This window comes from Phodopus roborovskii, unplaced genomic scaffold, assembly GCF_943737965.1.
Source record: "Phodopus roborovskii unplaced genomic scaffold, PHOROB, whole genome shotgun sequence".
Lineage (NCBI taxonomy): Eukaryota > Metazoa > Chordata > Mammalia > Rodentia > Cricetidae > Phodopus > Phodopus roborovskii.
This window is the reverse complement of record NW_026125554.1, coordinates 3894577-3916382: the sequence shown is the minus strand read 5'-3', so window position 1 is coordinate 3916382 and position 21806 is coordinate 3894577. Positions and strand designations below refer to the sequence as shown.

Below are 21806 nucleotides of genomic sequence, written 5' to 3'. Positions count from 1 at the left end.
ATCAGTATGATCCGGCGGCTTATGAGTATGGTTCATTTGTGGGCCAAGGAAATTTTCTGTCTAAATTCAATGGTTATTCTTTATATGTATTGAATTCTATGTTGAATAATGCAGCTATGCAATGTCATTTTTCTGTAATTCATTAATTGTATACGTTGATTATTGCTTTAGTTTTCTTGGTAAAAAATGTATTTGTTGAGTGGGAGTGCAAAGTGACCCCTTTAAATCAGGGCACTCTGGAGGCAAAGGCTCACTGTGAGTTGTGACAAGCCTGTTCTTCATAGTTCTTGGACAACCAGAGTTACATAACTGAGAGACTCTGTCTCAAAAACAACAATGAAAACAAAGTGGATAAGTTGAAACGTAAGGTGTGAGACAGCTTTACAACACATTTACCTCATTCCAAATTCTTGTGTTTGCATAGCAGGCCCTCCTTGTTCCTGTCTCTGGATAGACCTTTTACGCTCACTCTATGGTTTTTCCATTGAGGACTGGAAGCGGGAATGTCCAGAGCAAATTTGGGCACTGCTTGTGATCAAAGCAATACTGGCCTCCCCACCTCCACCCACCTCTCCAACCCGAGTTCTCATAAAGAGAGTGTGTGCACCAAAAAGTTCGGAGCATGGTCCCCTTAAATGAAAAGCTATAAACCTGATCAGAATAGGCTTAGTCAACCTTTAAACAAACAAACAAACAAACAAACAAACAAAAAGGAGCAGAATGGAATCTGCCTTTCTACCTGCGCTAGTAATTCAGGATGTGCTGAATTAAAGTCAAGGCTGTCCGTATCTTTTTCAATCAGGGACTCTGTTACTGCCCGTCACGGACTGTCCAATGAGGAGCACGTATATTCGGAAGGGCCCGCCCTTGCCGCCATGTTTGAGCCTATGTTGTTGTGAAATCCTGTGGTGTTCGATCTAGATAGACCTCCTGTCCCGATTTTAGGCCGATTAGGAAGAACACCTGGATGCATCTGAAAGAGGAAATGGTGAGTATGCCCTGGGCTCCTGGGGTCGTCCGTGGCAGAGTTGTGATTCTGAAGAGGCTGCGGCGCTGGTGCTGTCCAGCCGGGTTACCCTGGCTCGCTGATCCCCAGTGCACTGGGATTGTGTGCAGAGCAGCTGCCGGGCACCGCATCCCGCCCTGTTCTGTCCCACGGAAGCCACTTCGTCCCTGTCTTCTTGGGGTTTGCGCCTCCGGACATACGGCAGCGCTGGCAGGTTGGTGGCACTGAGTCCAGACTGATGTGAGGGGACGTGGGTGGTGTGAGCTGCTGCTCTTCTGCCCATACAGGTATGTCGGCTCTGCTTTAGATTTTTCCTGTCTTCAGCTTTCTGAATTATATTCTCTTTAGTACTACAGTTGAGCAGGACAGGGCTTTGGCTTTAGACTACATCCCCAAATCTCATCTCATCAATCAGATCTCTCTCTTTCTGTGTGTGTGTGTGTGTGTGTGTGTGTGTGTGTGTGTGTGTGTGTGTTCTGCCCTTTTAACGATAATTAGATTGTGCCCTTTGTGAGAGTGGGCCAAAATTCCCAATCTGAGAGGAAGGAGGAGAGAAATTTAAATTTGATTTTTTTTTTCTTTAACCGTTTCTGATGCCAAAATTCGGATTTTTTAAAAAAAAGCTTTGCTAAACCTAGTGTTCATCAGTCCTGTGAAGAGGATCAGGTGCTTGCGATTGCATTGTTGTAAGTTTGTGTGCTCTGAGCTACTTCTCGAAATACAAGAAATTGAGACTGGAAGTATTTAGTCAGTATTTACCAGATGACATTCTTTGGGGGGGGAAGTATTTCCGTATTATTTCTGGCAATCCGTGGACTTGAGTATTCAGTTTCTTTACCATTTGACGTTTTCATTGTTGAGATCTTTTATTTCTAGTTCTTTTCATGTTGCTATGAATGTGATTTTATTTCTGGTTTTCTGTTTCACCCCAGTCTTATGGGAATAGAGAAATGATATTGCTTATTGAATGTTGACTTTTTTTATTCTGCTATGTAGTAAATGCTACAAAGAAAATGTTTACTTTTTAAAATTCCCTCAGATTCATATTCATGCTTAAATTGAAGGGAATAGTAACAGTGTACTAGGTAAGTACACTGATAAGTAAAATAGTGAGCATCTACATATTCAGAAAGACCAACTTGGAAAGGATAAAATACTTACATTGTGTATGAAATAGTATACTATTATTTGTAAGTGAATTGAATTTTTTAAAGCTCTGAGTGAGAGTATTTAGAACAGTGGACTTTTAATTTTCTAGTAGAAGTTGAAAAGAAAATAGATAAATACCAAATTAAAGGAAAGTTTAGGTCACAAGAGATGACTCAGCTGTCAAAAATACTTTTGCAGAGGACCCTGATTCTGTCTCCACAGCCAGGTTGGGCAGCTCACTGACAGCTATATAAGTCTAACTCCTGTGAACTTGACAGTCTCTTCTGGCCTCTAGAGCCTACACACAGGTGATATACACACAGACATGCACAGAGACATATAAAACAAATAAATCTTTTTGTTTGTTTGTTTTTTATATATATTTATTATTTTTTCTTATTTACATATCGATCCCAGTTCCCTCTCCCTCCCTTCCTCCCATGACCCCCAACCCTCCTCACATCCCACTCCATCCCCACTCCACAGGGAGGATGATGCCTTCTAGGAGGGATCATCAAAATCTGTCAAGTCATTTAAAACAAATATATCTTAAAGAAAGAATATCTAGCTTCTTGGTTAAGGATGGAGCTTTGGAAAACACTCCCAAGCCCATTGCTTGAATTTTTCACTGGCATGATCTCATGCAGACCTTGTGTGCATAAGCAGATTTATTGTTATGTCATGTAAACAACAGCCATGTCAGGTGCAGAACAGCATTTCAGAGTACTGTTCCCCATCCACCAGCTCTTACATTTTCACCCCAAATTTCCTTAGCCTTGGGAATGGAAGGTAGATACAATGTCTCAACTATGGTTGAGTATACAAAGTTATTTTCATAATTTAAATAGTAATGTTTCTCTGTATTAACTACCCTGGCTATAGTAAGAAGCTCCTTTGGCCCAGATTGGGAACAGCAGACATCTATGAACAGAAGCACACATATTTAGAAGGCTGTGAGTGTGTCGACATAACCATATAGAAAAACATCATCAATAGGTTCTCCTGTAGGCTCTATGGCATCCCTAACCATAGGTTTTAACCATGTTAAATTACCAGACATAACTTCCCTCTTCTGCAGCAGGCCTGAAATTTCATTGACAGCAGTTTCTTAGCTTCATAAACATTCTTTCCAGTAGACACATCTTGTCTGTCATATCAGTATTGTAGCATCCAGGGTTCAGCTCAGGATGACTTCTTTAATGCCTCTTCTCTCCCAGCAACTTTCACAGTACCATTCAGCACTATGAAAGATAGCTACCTAGGAGTTCCAGGATTAGCTCATGTTTGGTTTCCAGGTGTCCTACAACCAAAGTGTGTGTGTGTGTGTGTGTGTGTGTGTGTGTGTGTGTGTGTGTGTGTGTCTGTCTGTCTGTCTGTCTGTGTTCAACACAGTAGGATTTTATTATCTAGTTATTGTTGGTAACTCAGAGCAATGGCAATAGCGTATATTGTTTGGGGTGCTACTGAAGCCTTCTGACCAATAACTTATATGGTAGTGACATGTGCCTGACACTGACATTTTCATTTAGTTCCTCATGGCTTTTTGGGAGCAGCATTGTTCACTAATGTGTGGTACTTCTGCTTGTTTAGATCTTTGTGAGTTTGTGGCTAGCCTGGTCTATATACAGAGCTCCAGACTAACAAGGGCTACCTAGTAAGGCTCTGTTCCCCACTCCTTCCAAGAAAAATGTATTTTCAATTAGATTACAAGCTAGTGTTGTTTCATAATGCTTCTTCACATGTCTTTAGTTAACACAGTTCCTAACCCTCCTTTCCCAATGCTCCATCCACATCACTTCCAACATTTTCTCGCTGTTCATTTATATAACATATGTGCCATTATCCCCTTTCACTATTTATATTATAGCATATGTGTAGTGACTATATATATATGTGTGTGTGTGTGTGTGTGTGTGTGTGTGGATTACAAGATCATAGGTGCCCAAAGACCTTTTTCATGTGTGCTTTGTCTTGTTTAAGCCTTTTTCTGGATCCTCTTTACCATCTCTGTCACCCCCACACCTCTTTGATCCCCTTGGCCCTCAGTATTGTCCTCTCTACTTTCATTTTATCCATATTCTACAGCCCCACAATCCTCCCCACCAGTAGCCTGTTTTTGCTTTCTTCTCCTCCACGTACACTCAGTGTTAGAAACACACAAAAATAAAAGGAACCTCATATGAGAAAGACCTTTCAGTTTTCTCTTTTTGAGCCTGGATGAACTCACTCACTATAATTTTTTTTCCAGTTCTGTCCACTTACATGAAATTTTCATGATTTCAGTTTTCTCTACAGCTGAATATTTCATTGTGTAGATACACCATATTTTCACTATCCATTCATAAGTTGAAGGATATCTAGGTTGATTCTATTTCCTACCTATTGTGAATTGATCAGCCATGAACATGGATGTGCAAGTATCTTTTATAATAAGATACAAATTACATTGGGCGTATGCCCAGGAGTGGTCTAGCTGGGCTATATGGTAAATCTATTCCAAATTTTTTAAATATTTATTTATTTTTGTTTGTATTGGTATTGTTCATGTATGTATGTCTGTATATTGCATGGTTGTAAGTGTCCATGAAGTGCAGAAGATGTTGGAACTCCTGGAGCTGAAGTTACAGTTTGAAATATCATGTGTATGCTGAGAATACAGCCTAGGGATTTTGCAAGAGGTGCCAATGTTTATAAATGCTGAACAATCTGTTCAGCCCCACTTTTTAGAAACCTCCAGGCTGATTACCAGGTGTGCACTAGTTTACATTTTCACCAAGAGCACAAGGGCTCCCTTTTACCTACATCCAGGCTGTATTCCTCATGACAGCCATTTTGACTGGAGAGAGAGAGAGCCTTCTAACATAGTTGTAAAATGAAGACAAATGAAACCAGATGCTTATTTTTCACTTCACACAAAACTCAGCTCCAAATAGGTTAACAACCTTAACATAAAACTTGATATCCAGAAATTTCTAAATGAAAATTTTGTAAGTGCACTTCAGTTTATAAACACAGGTAAGGACTTTCTAAATAGGATTCCAAGTGAAATAAATGGGATTTCATTAAACTGAAAATTTTTTTGTACAACAAAGAGTCAATTGAGTGAAGAGGCCACCCACAGAATGGGAGAAAAATCAGATATGCATCTGAATATCTATAATATAAAATTATTTAAAAATCTTTAAAATCAAGATATCAAATACACTAATTAGAAGTGGACTGGGGGAGCTGGAGAGATGGCTCAGCAGTTAAGAACACTGACTGTTCTTCCAAAGCACCCCAGTTCAATTCCCAGCTCTCACATGACAGTGCATAACTGTCAATAACTCCAGTTCCAGGGGATCCAAAACCCTCACACAGACATACATGCAGGCAAACCACCAAGGCAAATTAAAAAAAAAAAAAAAGAAGAAGAAGTGGACTGTGCAACTGAACAGAACATTCTCATGAATGGGACGGGTGTGGCTTCATCCACTGGAGCATGATTAGCCTACCAGTAGCCACAAAGAAATATTCACTCTCCTCCCTTGTGAGCCCCTCCCAAATCCATGCTGGAATTTAACTAGCACAACATAAACTATTGTGAGAATTCCATACTTTGATGCGTCCATGATAAAGATATTATTTTGGTGTGGGATATTATGGTCTAAGAATATATCTTGCTGGTTTAAGGACCAACCTTCAGCAGGTCAGGGATTAAGAGAGATCCATGGAGTTAGCAAGCTAATCACTTTCTATCTGAGGAAGTAAAACATAATTCTCTAGGGCTGGTGAGGGAGGCTAACCTTAACTTTATGAGACTGGTGAAAAGGGGGGGAAACAAACACATGCACCTGTAGGGTTTCTCTATCATTTTTCTTCTTTATTTTTTTCCTCTATCTAGATGTACCCCTTCTGTCTGCCTTGATATCTTCCTTCTAATTAACATTATTTTTTCCCTTACAGCTTAAAAATTCCAGCAAAATCTTTCAAGCAAAATAAAAAATGCAATGTGGTTGTATTCTATTTTGTAAGTGAATGATTATAATGAACACACATTTAAAAAACTACATGTTTTTCATATCCCTTACATGATCAAACATTTTATGTATTACAAGTGAAAAGCAAGTTGTCTCAAGAACCTACCTACATGCATTCATAACCAAGCAACTTGTTATAGATTAACAGAGTGTAAGCAAGCGAGTTATTTTTCTCAGCCAGTTCTTTTGCTGGCAGGGTACATTTTACAGTTTAAAAAAAAAATCAATCACTTTATTATTTATCTCAAAAGATAATTGTATAAGAAAAACTTAAAAGAATCACAAATCTAAGCTTTTATATATGAAAAACAGGTAGATCTACTTTCAGTCCTTAGGGTGCACACCCATTTATCAACATTGTTTTTACATCAGGAAGCTGAGGTCAAAAGGGGGTACAAGGAATTAATCATCACTTTTGATCACCAACCTATCCTAGAAAGAAAGGCATCTCAGCCAGCAATAGCCAGGCTGCCACCATTTGTGTTCCCTGACCTCAATGAGTCCCTTGTTCAACTATTAAAAGTGTGCTTTTATCAAATGGATGAAACTAGAAAACACCATCCTGAGTGAGGTAACCCAGATCCAGAAAGACAAACATGGTATGTATTCACTCATAAGTGGATATTAGATGTAAAGCAGAGGATAACCAAACTGCAGTCCACAACCACGGAGAAGCTAGGTAAAAAGGGGGACTCTAAGAGGTATCACATGGAGGGCTACAGGGAAAGAAAATAGTTGAGATCTCCTGGGTAAACTGAGAGGGGGTAGAATGGAAGGGATGGGGAAAGAGAACATTTGTGATCAAGAAGACTTAGTTGGGGGAGGACAGAGGGAGAAACCAATGAATGAACTATCTTGATAAAGGAAGCCATTTTGAAGTTAGGGAGAAACATGATGTTGGAGAAATTCTCAGAAATCCGCAAGGATGACCCAAGCTAAGACTCCTCTCCTAGGAAGAGGGTGTCTGAACAGGCCTTCTCATTTAATCAGATTAGTGACTGCCCTAATTGTCATCCTAGAACCTACATCTAGTAATTGATAGAAGCAGATGCAGTGACTCATAGGCAAGCACTGAGCTGAGCTCCTGGAGGTCATTTGAAGAGAGGAGAGGATCCTGTGAAAAGGTAGGGTGTCAAGACTATGATAGGGAAAAACCACAGAGACAGCTGACCCAAACTGGTGGGAGCTCACAGACTATGTATTGACAGCTGGGAAACCTGCTGCCGTCTGAATGTGGGTGACAGTTATGTGACTTGATGTGTTGGAGAGGAGGCTGGCAGTGGGACCAGGACCTAACCCAGAAGCATGAGTGGGCTTTTGGAGCCCACTCTCTGGTGGGATGCCTTGTGCAGCCTTGATATGGGGGTGGAGGCAGAGGAGAGATTTGGTCCTGCCTCAACTTGATACACCAGATGACTTTGAACTCCCCAGGGAAGGCCTTACCCATCTAAGGAGTGGAGGGAGGTGGGAAGTGAGTGGGTGGGAGAATGGGAGAAGATGGGAGGGGAAACTGGGGTTGGTATGTAAAATGAAAAATAAATTTTTTTAATTAAAAAAGGTATGCTTCAATAAACTTTAAATTGTTCCCAAGCACTTTGTACTTCAAAATCATCAACAAAAACATCTTAACCTAACCTTAAGTCATTATTTAAAGCCTTGGTTTGCTATGATGCACACCAAAACCCATGAACACATCCCCCAACATTAAGACTAAAAGAACTTGAGCTATCTGGGACTCAGTTGTTTTTCTTAATCATTAACCTAAGCCACAATGTATATGGCTCCTCAAGAGAAACCCATGAATGTAGCTGCATGACACTTACTTGTTCTTATTTTCTAGTCTCTACAGCCCCTGCTCTATCAGGGGCATGGGCCACACCATATCCTCATTTTACCTATATTTATTTTCCATTAAATTAACCTCTATCCCAGTCCTTTAATATAGTTATTAAAATCCCTCAATCATCAAAATTCTATTTAACCTAACACTATTGGGTGTGGTTCAAGACAGGGTTTCTCTGTGTAGCTTTGGAGCCTGTCCTCGACCTCACTCTGTAGACTAGGCTGGCCTTGAACTCACGGAGATCCACCTGCCTCTGCCTCCTGAATACTGGGATTAAAGGCATGTGCTACTACCACACAGCCCCAACACTGTTTTTGTATAAAATCATTGCTTCAGTTAATGATTAAGAGGAAATCATCTTCATAATAATCCACAGGTAAAAATACCCAATAAAACAAGATATTCCTGAGATAATCACATTGTATTAAAGGCAGTAGGGATTCCCCCACACACCTGTTCACACCAGAGAAAAGGAGTGGTGGCAAACATGCAAAGACAGCAGTAACAAGACATTCTGGAACCGAAGCATGCACAGCCTTGCCTATCCAAGACTCATCAATGCCTTGCATTCTGGTGGCCTGAACTGCTGAAGTCAGTTGTCTCATGCTGCTCCTCTGACATGGCCACCAACAAATATGTGTACTTGCCAGGTGTCCAAACCTTTAATCCCAGAACTTGGTAAGCAGAGGCAGGTTGATCTCTCTGAGTTCTAGGCCAGCCTGGTCTACAAAGTTAGTTCCAGGACAGTGACAGCCAGATAATCACACAGAGAAACCCTGTCTTAAAAAAAAAAAAAAGAAAAGAAAGAAAGAAAGAAAAAAAATCTATGTCCATGTGTCTTTGTCCACTTACTTTCTTCCATAAAGCCACATATTCATCATTAACAGGGAATTACCCTTGGTAAGATTTAATGTGTCATTTTTATAATGCATCTGGTTTCAATAATATGTACTCCTAAGTATGCATAGGCATAATATTGTAAATATTGAATTCTTCCTTTACAAAAGTGATCCCTCAAAGGACATTTTTTTTTTCTTATTGAGCTTACAGCAAAAACTAGCTAATAATGGATTGGCCCAATTTCCACATGTCTTGGATGTGTAGTGGTTTGTATTTGAGTAGAAATGGGGCTTTGCTGAGGGTTTTCTATTGGGAGTAACCTATTTCCATTATTTAAAGTGGGTATATGAGTAATCTGATGCAGGGGTGTGGGAGGGTGTCCAGTTACTACCATGCTCATGTATGTGCCTTGTTGGAGTAGCATATGTACATAGCCCCAAGATATGTAAAGTCCCATGTTGTTAAAGCTTTTCCTATGTTTTCATGCCTTAATATATTTGTGGCAACCTCCAGTTGAAGAACATAATCTCCCAATGAGCCTCTTGTAGAGACATTGACCCATGAGTTGAGTTACTGTATGGATGAGAGTGGAAGATGTTTATTGGTAGGAATAATGGCATAATAATTATAAGAAGGGAGTGCTGCTGGACTATATATCCAGTAAAGAAAGTCCAGGAAATGCAGTGATCTGAGAGAGCCTGTTGCCTTTGGGTTTGATTAAGAAATGGGAGAGAATAAGATGGTTATTACTACATAATTAGAGAGAACAGGTTATTTGCAGCTTGTGTTACCAAAAAAAAAAAAAAAAAAAAAAAAAAAAAGGACAGGGCTTCTGAGCTCTCAGATGTACACATTGCATTATTATAGAGAGTGGAGATATCAGAAAAAGTCACAAGATGTAAAGACAGAAAGGAGGAGGAAAGTTGCTCATATTAGACAGACATTGATTTCACCTTAACTAGAAAGGTCTGACTTCCCAGTGCAGTGACCTGGTTATCTTACAATGGGCTGACATCTATGGCCTCTTAAATGAATAATGTGTGGGCAGATATCAGGAGTTTTCAAGGGATAAGGAGTACTCAAGGAAAGACAAAGAAGTAAATGGTCCCCATTCAGGGCCTTGCTCTCTTGAAGTGGATGTAGAGCTTGTGGCAGAACAATTATGCCTTGGGAAGAGGGACTTAGTTTGCTCCAGACTCCACTACCCAAAGTACAGCTGTTTTCCACCATCAATGTATGTGGTTAGCAACACAGTAGTTTGTAATTGTTTTGTGTAATCTGTGCGTACAAAGAATTTTTTTCCTTCCTCCTTTTACTTTTCTACTTGTCTCTATAAACACCCTGCCTACTGAAGCAGTGACACTCTGGCTCACACAATTGAGAACACAAGAAGGAGGATAAAATGGAAAGGGGGGGGGGAGATCCGGTTTTTATGAAAACATATATTTCCTTTTAAATTGGGTCTATATGTATGTCAGTGTGCATGAGTGTGTTGTTGCCAGTGGATGCCAAATAAGTTGTTAGATCCCCTGGGGTTGCAGTTACGTGCATTTGTAAGCCACCTGGATGTGGGTGCTGGGAACAGACTCCACTCCTGTTTTAGAGTAGTGGTTACTCTTTCTTTTGTTTTGCTTTTGCTTTTGTGAGACAGGGGTTCTCTAGCCCTGGCAGTCCTGGAACTTGCTCTGTAGATCAGACTCACATAGATCTGCCTGCCTCTACCTTCCAAGATGTAAGGCATGCATCACCACCACCTGGCAGAGCAGCTATTACTCTTAACTGCTGAGCTATCTTTCCAGCTGTAAAACAAGTATTGTAAAATCAAGTAGCTGTAAAGTTTGGTTTCAGTCCTGAGACATGAGGGCACTCACTCAAGTATTGTTTCTAGCCTCCTTTTGTTATGGAGGAGGAGTTCAGTTGCTAAGGAGGGTAGCATGCCCAGATGGTTCAACTGATAGGCTGATTTGAGGTAAGCTTCTGTTCACTGCCCATGTCCTTTTCCATACTTCATCAGAATTTGGTCATACCCAAGATGAAAAATAAGCTTTATTATCCTTATAGGTTCATTTGCAACATTTGCCTTATTGTTTGTGTCAGATAAGCCCATAGTCTGGTGTGTGTTCTAATTTGTATTTGAGTGGAGTCCACACATTACCAAGGCTGCTATGTGGAATAATGTATTTTAATTGTTTAAAGCATACTTGCATCCCAATACATCGAGGATACTAGATTGACAGTAAGTTAGTAGATGCATTTTTCAGAAAGGGATATTTGCACTGTCTAAGCCAAGTAGAGTCTTACATTGTTCAATAATTCCTCGTGAATATTCCTTATTCCTGCCTCTCTATAATCCCAGTGTCCAATGCTAATCTCTTTAATAATACAGCTGCTTTGGTGGAATCTACGTGTCCAATACTTTAAGATTGCATACATTCCTCTCCTCTATCACATAAATTATTCTATTATCTTATATCCAACTTCATCCAGGATCTTAAGCCCTGGCCAGAACAAATCCATATTTGTGGCAAAGTAGGAAATGAATGGCCTCGGTCTCAGTTCCTGATAGAGTTCTAATTTTTCTCTAAAATGGCACAAAGTAGACTGCTTGTCTACATTTCTGTCAGCATTCTTGTTTTCCAGCTTTCACTATCATGGCCTAGTCCTGTTAAGGTGACAGATCTTGTCAAATTGACAATTAACACTAATCATTTCCCTATTATTTTAGGAGCCAGTGACATTTGAGGATGTGGCTGTGAACTTCAGCCCAGGAGAGTGGGCTTTCTTGGATTCAAGTCAAAAGAAGCTCTATAGAGATGTGATGACAGAAACCTTTATGAACCTGATCTCCATAGGTAAAAAAAAAAAAAACTATGATTCTTTTGCTTATTCAGAGAGAGAACAGCTGTTTCTTGCTTTTCTGTATAGTTTCATGAATTGAAATATTGAAAGAGGACAAAGAGGACATGATGGTGACTGTAGCATGCCAAGTCATAGTATACCACAGTAAAAGGTAGACTATAATAAATGTTTTCTAGTGTTGGATAAGTCATATGATTTCTTTTGATTTACTTCCAGGGAAAACAGAAGAAAACATTAAAGAAGAGCGTGCAAATGACAGCAGTCACAGGTAATTCACACTCAAAAGGGGGAATTTATGGCAAATATTTGCAATTTATTTTAAGAAATATGGAAACCAAACCAATGATCCAACTACATCTAAGTGTAAAATGGTTCTATGACAAATTTTTCTAAAACCTGCATTGAGTTTGTTCACCCAGAACTGTTGAGGATTCCACCTCTATAATCTATTAATATTTTCTGAATGTGTTATACTAGGCAGTGTAAACATTTCCCAGTGATTTGAGACAGACAACCTTCTCTTCATTGCACAAAAGTATTTTAATATATTTATATCAGGTTGTCTTTAGGATTTGGATATATGCCTTTATGTTTGAATTTTAGTTTTAAATTGGGATCTAGCATCAATAAATCTCTTGAAGGTTGCTCCAATATTTCAAATTTCATCATTCTCAGTCTACATCCTTTGCATGAGTAATTTTCCCAGAGTAAACTGTATAGACATTTTTAAAATTAATTCTTTGATAATTTAACTATGCATGCAATATATTTGACTATAGATATATCCTTCTCTCTCTCCAACTCCCCTGGCATCTTTCCTCACATCCCTCTTCCAGTTACTACATGTCTTCTTTTTAAAAGTTTTTAATAACCCATGTGATCAAATTAGTGTTACCTGCATAGTAGTGGGTATAGGATATTCCAATGGAGCATGAGGAACTCAAGGGTCCATACTCTTAAAGAAAAAATTCCTTATAAAAGTAAACACTTAGGATTGTCTCTTAGATCAGGATCTTTCTTTGTGAATCTCAAAGTTGGCATCATTCTACTGCTACCTCCTAAATACTCTATTAACTGGAGGTGATGGGAATAAGCCACAGCATCTAGCCACCAATGTTTCTCTTGGCTAATCTTAAAATATTAGTTATGCTTTTTTTTCCCAGAACACAGATGGTTGAGAAAGACTGTAAATATGGAGATGTTTGTCAGTGTGGAGAGACCCACCACCAGATTCCAGAATATGTTGTTAATGAGGACATGCCTTCTGCAACAGCAGTATATGAGAGCAATGTGTGTGCAAGAGACACCATTGGTTCTTTACACTCAGATGTGTATCTCACAGGTGAAACTGAAAAGAAATCATTTAAGAATAAGGGACATATGGAGGTAGATTTTCAACATGAGAAACGTTATACAGATTTCACTTCTGAGTACTTTCAGGTACTCAAAAATCCTAGGCAAATAGTTTATAAAAAGAAACAATCTAATGAAGCCTATAGGACTCATACTTCTGATCAAAATTATGAGCGAATTTACAGTGATGGTACATGTCATGAATATAATCAGTTTGAAAAAGCTGTTGGGAAATACACTTACTTTCAAATGTATGAAAGAATCCACACTGGTGGGAAAACATTTATGTGTAAGCAATGTGGAGAAGCCTTTATTAATTTCAGTCAATTTGTCTACCATGAAAAAAATCATACTGGAAAAGAATGTTATGTGTGTAATCAGTGTGGAAAAGCATTTAGACATTATTCATACCTTCAGAAACATGAAAAAATCCACAGTGGAGATGCACCCTATGTATGTAAACAATGTGGCAAAGCCTTCATTCGTTCATCACACCTTCTTGTACATGAAAGAATTCACACTGGTGAGAAACCTTATGCTTGTAAGCATTGTGGGAAAGCCTTCAGCCATCACAGTGCCTGTTATAGACATGAAATAATCCACACAGAAGAGAAACCTTATGTTTGCAAGCAATGTGGAAAAGCATTTACTTGTTCTACATCCCTTCGCAACCATGAAAGAATTCACACTGGAGAAAAGCCCTATGCATGTAAGCAGTGTGGCAAATCCTTCATTCAGCGTGATGCTTGTTACAATCATGAAAGAACTCACACTGGAGAAAAGCCCTATGTATGTAAGCAGTGTGGGAAGGCATTTACATGGTCCACATGCCTTCGCAATCATGAAAGAACTCATACTGGAGAGAAACCTTATGCCTGTAAGCATTGTGGAAAAGCCTTCACCCATTCCAGTACCCGTTATAGTCATGAAAGAATTCATACTGGGGAAAAACCATATGTATGTAAAAAGTGTGGGAAGGCATTCATTCATTCCAGTCATCTTATCAGTCATGAAAAGATCCACACAGGGGAGAAACCTTATCCATGTAAGCATTGTGGAAAAGCTTTCATTCAGCGTAAGGCTTGTTACAATCATGAGCGAACTCATACTGGAGAAAAGCCTTATGTATGTAAACACTGTGGAAAAGCATTTAGGTGTTCCACATACCTTCGCAACCATGAAAGAACTCACACTGGAGAGAAACCTTATATATGCAAACATTGTGGGAAAGCTTTCACACATCAGAGTGCCCGTTACCGTCATGAACGAATTCACACTGGAGAGAAACCCTATGTATGTAAAAAATGTGGAAAAGCCTTCAGTGATTGCAGCTATCTTGTGAAGCATGAAAGAATTCATTGGCGAGAAACCTTACACATGTAAAAATAAGAAAGCTTTTATGTGTTCCATACCCCTGCATATACATGAAAGAGCCAACAGAAAAGAAATTAAGTGTTTACAGCAGTGATTCTGATGGCCTTGTCTGTGGACAAATTACTTCTATTGTGAGGTATGAAAGAAGAATGTGGACAACTCACTAAAAGGCTCAGTGGGTAAAGGCACTTATTTCTAAGTCTGATAATCTGAGTTCCATCCCAGGGTCCCATATGTGGAAATAGAGAATCATCCCCAAAATTTACCTCTGAGTTCCATGTGTACACATGGGCTCACACACAAGCTTAATATTTATTTTTTTAAAGGGGAGATTAACAAAGCTGCATAAATGTAGTTGTATCCTCAATATGCAAATATATATGTATATATATATACATTGTACATATAGACATATATGTATATTTATGATACATGGTAAAAATCCTATTGCACTGTACATGATAGGGCATGCTTTTATTTCAGCTCTGGGTAAAGAAGCAATGGTAGAGACTAGAGAATAATAATGGGTATAGTGGGTTTGAACACCACATGGGAAGCTTAAGAAGAACCAGTTATAGCTGAGTAGAATTTTCTTTACAAAAAGAAAAGATGGTTTAGCCATTTAAAGTACATACTGCTCTGCAAAGGACTTGATTTTGTTTCCCAGTGGCCACATGGTGTGGCTCACAACCACCTGTAATTCCAAATTCAAGAACCATGATACCCTCTTCTTGCCTCTGTAGGTATAGAGCACATGTGATACACACACACACATATATATAAATAAAAAATACATTTAAATAATTAAGTGCATAAAGCAAATAGAAAGGTGTGTGTTCAAATAAGAAAATGTATGAAATATTATGTAGTTTAATCTTTTAAAGGTAATGTGGAGAGTGAGCAAATTTATTTGCACAGAATATTTCTAAAAATAAGCTGGAGTACAGCTGGGGCATTTTAAATCATTGTTCAATTCTTATATGAGACCTTTAATTTGCATATCGTTTTTTATAGTTTTGAAATAAGATTTGGTGAATAACATAATTTTGCCTGCCTGTATTCCCTGTGCTTGGAATGCTGAAGCCACCAAGACAATGTCTCTGACAATAGCAACCATATAAAAAACATTTGGGTTGAGGTAATGTAAGCTTGGTTAACTTCAGTTCAATGGGTATAGTTTAAATGAAGGGAGGTAATACTTTTTCAGCTTTACTGTAGAGATATTGGATTCATTAAACTGAGATGTATTTGTAATAAAACAGACTTAATTTTAACTAGTTAGTTGTGATTGTGGTTCATTTGAAAGTAAAAATGTATGCTTCTTAAAAGTATTTGCTCACATGTCATTATTTTAAACTATTGCTAATTCCTTTACAATTTCCTTATATTTGTATGGGAAAAATGGAATTTTTGGTATTTATGTAGATTTTATATTTTGTGCTTTTTGGTGTATGTGTTGTTCCAATAATAGTGTCTTGTTTCTTTTTCGTTTGTAAACAGGATCTTGCTGTGTAGGAGTGACAGGCCTAGAACTCATATAATTACTATCTTTGCCTCCAAAGAGTTGGAATTAAAGCTTGCAATACCACACCTGGATCAAATGGGAATTTTGTATATGTGTTTTACAGTTAGTTATTTATTTGCTTGTTTTGTTGTTTTTTTATTATTATTGTTTTGTTTTGAGAAAGGGTCTTGGAGTATAACTATGGCTGTCCTGGGTTATGTAGACAAGTCTGGCCTCAAACATGATTCATCAGCTTCTGACTTCTAATGGCCAGAATTAAAATCATGAACCAGTATGTTTGGCTGTATGTTTTAGTTTGTTTTTTAAAGTAATTGATTAAAAAAAGTATTACTGGTGAGTGTATATGTTTAAGTTCACTGCATATGAGTGTGTTTGGAGATTATGATCATCAGATGCTTGGAGTTGGAGGTGTAGGTTGTTGTCAAACAGCTGAAATGGGTTGTGGGAACTCAACTGAAGTTGTCTTGTCTGAAGACTGGCAAGAAATCTTAACTGCTGGACCATCTCTCTAGCCCCTTCTTGCTCTTAATTTTTTTTCTGACAATTTTATACACTTAAACAATCAATTTTAGTCCTTTCTCTTCCACATTTCCTTTTCATCTCTGTCCCTCTGATGCTGGGATCCTTCTTGTTTCCATGTTCTATGTGTGCCCCACTGAGTCTAATATAACTTTCTTGCTCAAGCATGGATTAAAGATCATCTGCTGAAGGGCAAATTTTGAAAAGATGATTCCTCTGCAACAATAGCCTACTGGATATATGGAGTTTCATGGTCCTTTCTCCCATACATGATAATATGTTCACTGGCCCAATCTTGTGCAGATCTGGTACAGATAACCACAGGTGCAGTGAGTTCTTACCACACACACACCACTTTTTGCAGACAGCATCTGTTATGTAGCCCTGGCTGTGTAGACCAGGCTGGCCTGTAACTCAGAGTTCTACCTACCTCTGTCTCCTGTGCTGGGACTAAAGTCATATGACATTATGCCCAGCAAGTTTGTACATGTTCTCACTGCACTCATTCCTTCCTATCCTTTGTCTTTGTTCCACCCCCACTTCTGCACTGTTCCCCAGTCCTTGGAGGGAGTGACTTTTCTGGTCCACTTAGGAATCAACACTCTACCATTACTTATTCATTTTACTTCATTTGTGGGTTTTTAAGCCATTACTTCCTACAGTGAGAAGCATTTTGGATGAAGAATGTATACAACACTAATCTCTGGGTATTAGTGCTTACAAGATGGTTTGACAAAGTGACCATTTTTCCCTATAATAAAAAGTTCTCCCCTTCCCCTGATATGTATGACTTCAGCAGTCACAGGCTTTAAAACTGGTTTGAAGAACCAGGTATGCATCTCTCTTGTCACCAAATGAAGCTTCCAGTACAGGGACACATTCAATTGAGTTGTTAGCCAAAGGGACACTATATAAATCCCCAAACAATCCAGACTGTTGCAAAGACAAAGACCACCACCCAAAAACTGACAGCAAGGCCTTGTTGCTGAAAACAACACCCACAAAACTCATTAAATATGGAAATATTGAGCTGGTGCCTACACAGATCCTTCACCCCCATCTTCGAGTATATTTGGTATGGGAAGGTACTCTCCAGGCTACTTGAAGAAATGTACAAACACCAGCCCAGCCACAAGCCCTGTGATCTACAAGTGTCCTGCCTGCAAAATATGCTAGGGCAGTGATGGCACAAAGCTTGTGAGAGTAAGCAAAGAATGTCTAATTTGACTTAAGACCCACTCCTCAAGCCAAAACCCACTGACACCCACAGAACTGAAACTATTTGGGTGACCAAGAACCAGAGACTAGATAGCACAGAGACTAAGGGTAAAACCAAATAGAACTAGTCTAAAAAGGATCAGTAGTAATGATATTCTGCCATACTCACAGATCAGTTCCTTATTCAGTCACTATCAGAGATGCCTCTTCCTGCAGTACATGGAAATATAGATACAGAAACCCACAGCCAGGCATTGCATGGAAAGAGTCTAAACAGGTCCTCTGCATTTGTATTGAAGTTTTCAGCTTAGTACTTTTATGGGAATTTCTGAATGTGTGAATGAGTGGGTCTTTCATATATAAGAATAAAGAATCTCCAAATAGGGATACTTTGACCACTTATATTCCTATGCATCCCTTTCATGTCTTCCTTTTATTACTTTAGCTGGGACTTAAATCATTATACTGAATAGTAGTGGTGACAGGTGACTCCTTTGTCTTGTTCATGATCTTACTTGGAATGCACTGTGGATTTTACCATTTAGCATAATGATGGCTATAATTTTTTCATTTATACCTGTTGAGATATGTCCCATCCCTTTCTATTGTCCCTGGGGACTTTTTCATAAAGGGAATTAGGATTTTGCCGAAGGCCTTTTGTATTCCCTAATCCTGTGATTTATATCATTGGGTTCATTTATATAATGAAATATATTTATGTATACACACATAAATACATATTTATAATACATAATTATGTATGTATGCCTATGAACCATTCCTCTATGCCTTCAGTGGGACCAGATATATCATGGCAAATAATACCCTCTACATATTCCCAGTTCCATTTCTGTTAGTGTTCTTGGTGCCATACTCAAGCCCATTAAATGAACTGAGGATAGTAGAGACAAACCACATCACAGTTGATGGATTCTGTGGTTACTTCACAGTTTTTCCATTTCCATCTGGGGTGATGATTTCGGCCCCAGCAGCAGTTGCTAGGGAATTACTGGATAAGATGCTTACCAGCACATCTCTTGTAGATTTGTTGGTAGAGATCTTTTCACCTGGATTCTACAGCTGCAGCAGCTCCTGAATTTCCTTCAGTCACAAGTTCAGTCTAATATGGATTCTTTGGTTTCTTCAATGTTTTTAGTTCTTTACATATTCTACTTATTCTCAGTAAACTCTGTAGTTAGCCAAGATTTTTCTCATATTCCCTTTTTCTACTCAGTTTTTTTCCTTTGTCTTGAGAGGTGAGAGAGAGGGAAAGAGAGAGAGTGTGTGTGTGTTTAAAATTCTTGGTTTGGATGAGCATGTTGTCATATGCTGTTATTTCAGTGCCTAGGAGGTAGAGAGAGGCATTCAAAACCAGCCACAATTACACAGTAAGATTCTCTCTTAAAAAAGAAAATCAACAACAACAAAAAAATCCAACTCAAAGTAGCTATCATTGGTTTCTGTGGTAATATTTATTTCAGGGATTTTGGTGGGGTATTTTGGGGGGTGTTTATCTTTATGGGTTTGAATATTTTGAATGTGATTATTTTCATGAGTTCTTTTATAGAATGTTTGTAATTGTGGCATAGAAAAGCCTCTGATTTTTTGCATTTTGCTGAATTCATTTTTGTTTTAAAAAAATCATTTCTAAGGAACCCAGCAGGTAAAGACACTTGCTGCTAGACTAAAAAAAGCCTGACAACCTGAACTTGATATGTAAATCCCACATATAAGTAGGAGAAACAAATATGACTCCAAAAAGTTGGCCTCTTACCTTCACATGCACACTGTCATATTTACTTCTACAAATACATCATAAACACAATAATAAGAATAAATATTTTTTAAATTTAACTGATGAAAAACCACTATGTAAATAACAAAATAATTTTAAAAAGTGTTACAGTGTTGCTTGGGGCTGCAGAGATCGCTCAGTGGTTAGGAGCACTTACTCCTTTTCCAGAGGACCTCTGTTCAGTTCCTAGAACCCATAAGATACCTAACAACTGTCTGTAACTGTAGTTCCAGGGGATTGACTTCCCTATTCTGGCCTCGATGGGTCCCCAAGCACTCTAAAACAGTTGGCAACACAAAATATTATACCCAGCAAATCTGTCTAGTACAGTTGAAGGAAAAAATGAATATATGATCTGAGAACAAATACAAACACATCCAAGCAGTCACAGACATACACACACACACACGTATAGGTGCGTGCACAGGTACCGTGGAATTAGACCAGTCTTGCCTCAAACTCACAGGGATCAACTATCAACTAATATATCAACTAATAACTTTGAATATTAATGGTTTCTTGTTGTTGTTGTTGTTAAAGAATCCAGAGAGGTCTTTTTTTGTTCTGTTTTGTTTTTTATGTGTTTTACATCTCTTGAAAAAGTATTCCAGGCTTTTCTCTCCTGTATATTTTTATTTTGCTTCATGGTTCATGATTCCATCTGAGGTCAGGACCAAGCAAAACTGATAGGATGTGAGAAGATTGCCCTGCCATTTTCCTAGGCCTTTGAGATGCACATCAAATATGGGGCTTCTCATTCCATATTTGTTCAACCTTCCTGTGACAGTCACAGTGATTTCCCCAGCTCTTTCATCATGATGACTTTAAATTCACCAATGTAACCATGCTTCATCATCACACTCAGTAATCAAACAATGACTTTGTGGCATTGCCTGATGAGACCTGGCATTTGCCTCTCAGCATTATTGATGCTCTTGAGAGCATCTGCTGGGGCATTTGTGTGCACCATAGTGATGGCATGCAAGGATGGCAGAAAATCAATATTAATGGTTTTAGTTCTCAATAAAGAGACATAGATTAGCTTGGCATAGAAAATAAGTTCCATCTTTTTGCTGTCTTCAAGAAACACACCTTGCCATAGAATAAAGATGCAGCCCTGGCATAAAAGTGGAAGAAGGTATTCAAAGCAAATAAAATAAACAAGTAGGAGTTCAGATTAGTTTGGGGTCAACATAACATTGTCATCACCATTTGAGAAAAGAAACTAGTAACATGAAAAATAAAAACCCAAAGGCAGATATTGAGGTTCAAGCTAAGGGTCAGAAAACAAAACAGCCAACCACTAGCTCTTACCTCTACCTCAGACTGAAAGGGTTGATCCAGTCTCCACTAGCTCTCCTCCAAGCCTCAGATTGCTGCTTCTCCTCAACATGTCAGAGACTGTATCTTCACAGGAGAGCCTTTGCTTCTCCCTTTTATACCTCTCTGCCCAGCCATATCACTTCTGTCTTCACCTTCCTAGTGCTGGTTTTAAAGACATGTGATCCCAAGTGCTGAGCTGTTTCTGTTTAGGACTGGTCAATTTTGTGTAGCTCAGTGTGCCTATCCTCTGAGTCATGGAGTTATAAGTGTGTACCACCACTGCCTAGCTCTGTGGCTTGTGGCTGGCTTTGCTTTCTGAACACCCAGGCAAATTTTATTAAATCATAAATAATATATCACCACAGAAACTCACAACTGAGAAGAAACCTCCTGTGAACTATGTCTGTAGGCAACTCTCTTGTGCATTTTCTTGTTAGTTCATTGGTTTCTGGAAGCAAGATCACCTTATGTAGTCTTGGCTGGCCTGGAACTTACTATGTAGACTTTGTTGGCCTTGAACTCTATGAGATTCTCTTGCTTCTGGATCCTCAACCCTGGAATTAATGGTCTGCATTTTCTTTATTAAGGATTGGTGTGGCTAGGTCAGCTCACTGGGCATGGTGCGACCCCTGAATGCTGGTCCGGATGGTACAAGAAAGCAGGGTGTATAAGCCATGAAGAGCTATGTAAGGAGTATGGTTTTTCCTCCCGCCGCCAGTCTTGTCTTGTCCCACCGCCGCGCCAGCCCTGATTAACACACAGAGACTCTGTATTTGATATAATCCTGTTGGCCAGCTACTAGTTTCTTATCAGCTAGCTCTATCTTAATTATTAACCCATTTCTATGTATTTCCGCGTGGTTTTACCGAGAGCAGAGGAATGGCGGTTCTGTTCTCTCCAGACTCTCCATCTTGACTCCTCCCTACTACTTCCTCTTTCTTCCTTGTCTCCTAGTCCCTCCTATCTTCCTTTCCTATTGGCCA

General features: G+C 38.9%; 1 protein-coding gene across 1 annotated transcript; it reads left to right on the top strand.

The window, feature by feature from the left end:
- Window positions 1-934: 934 nt before the first annotated feature.
- LOC127216721 (zinc finger protein 883-like) lies at window positions 935-15717 on the top strand. The gene is given in 5 exon segments (XM_051177538.1): window positions 935-988; window positions 11583-11709; window positions 11933-11984; window positions 12880-14427; window positions 14429-15717. Coding segments are annotated over 5 exon segments (1857 nt in total). The 5' UTR covers window positions 935-967; the 3' UTR covers window positions 14538-15717.
- Window positions 15718-21806: the final 6089 nt, after the last annotated feature.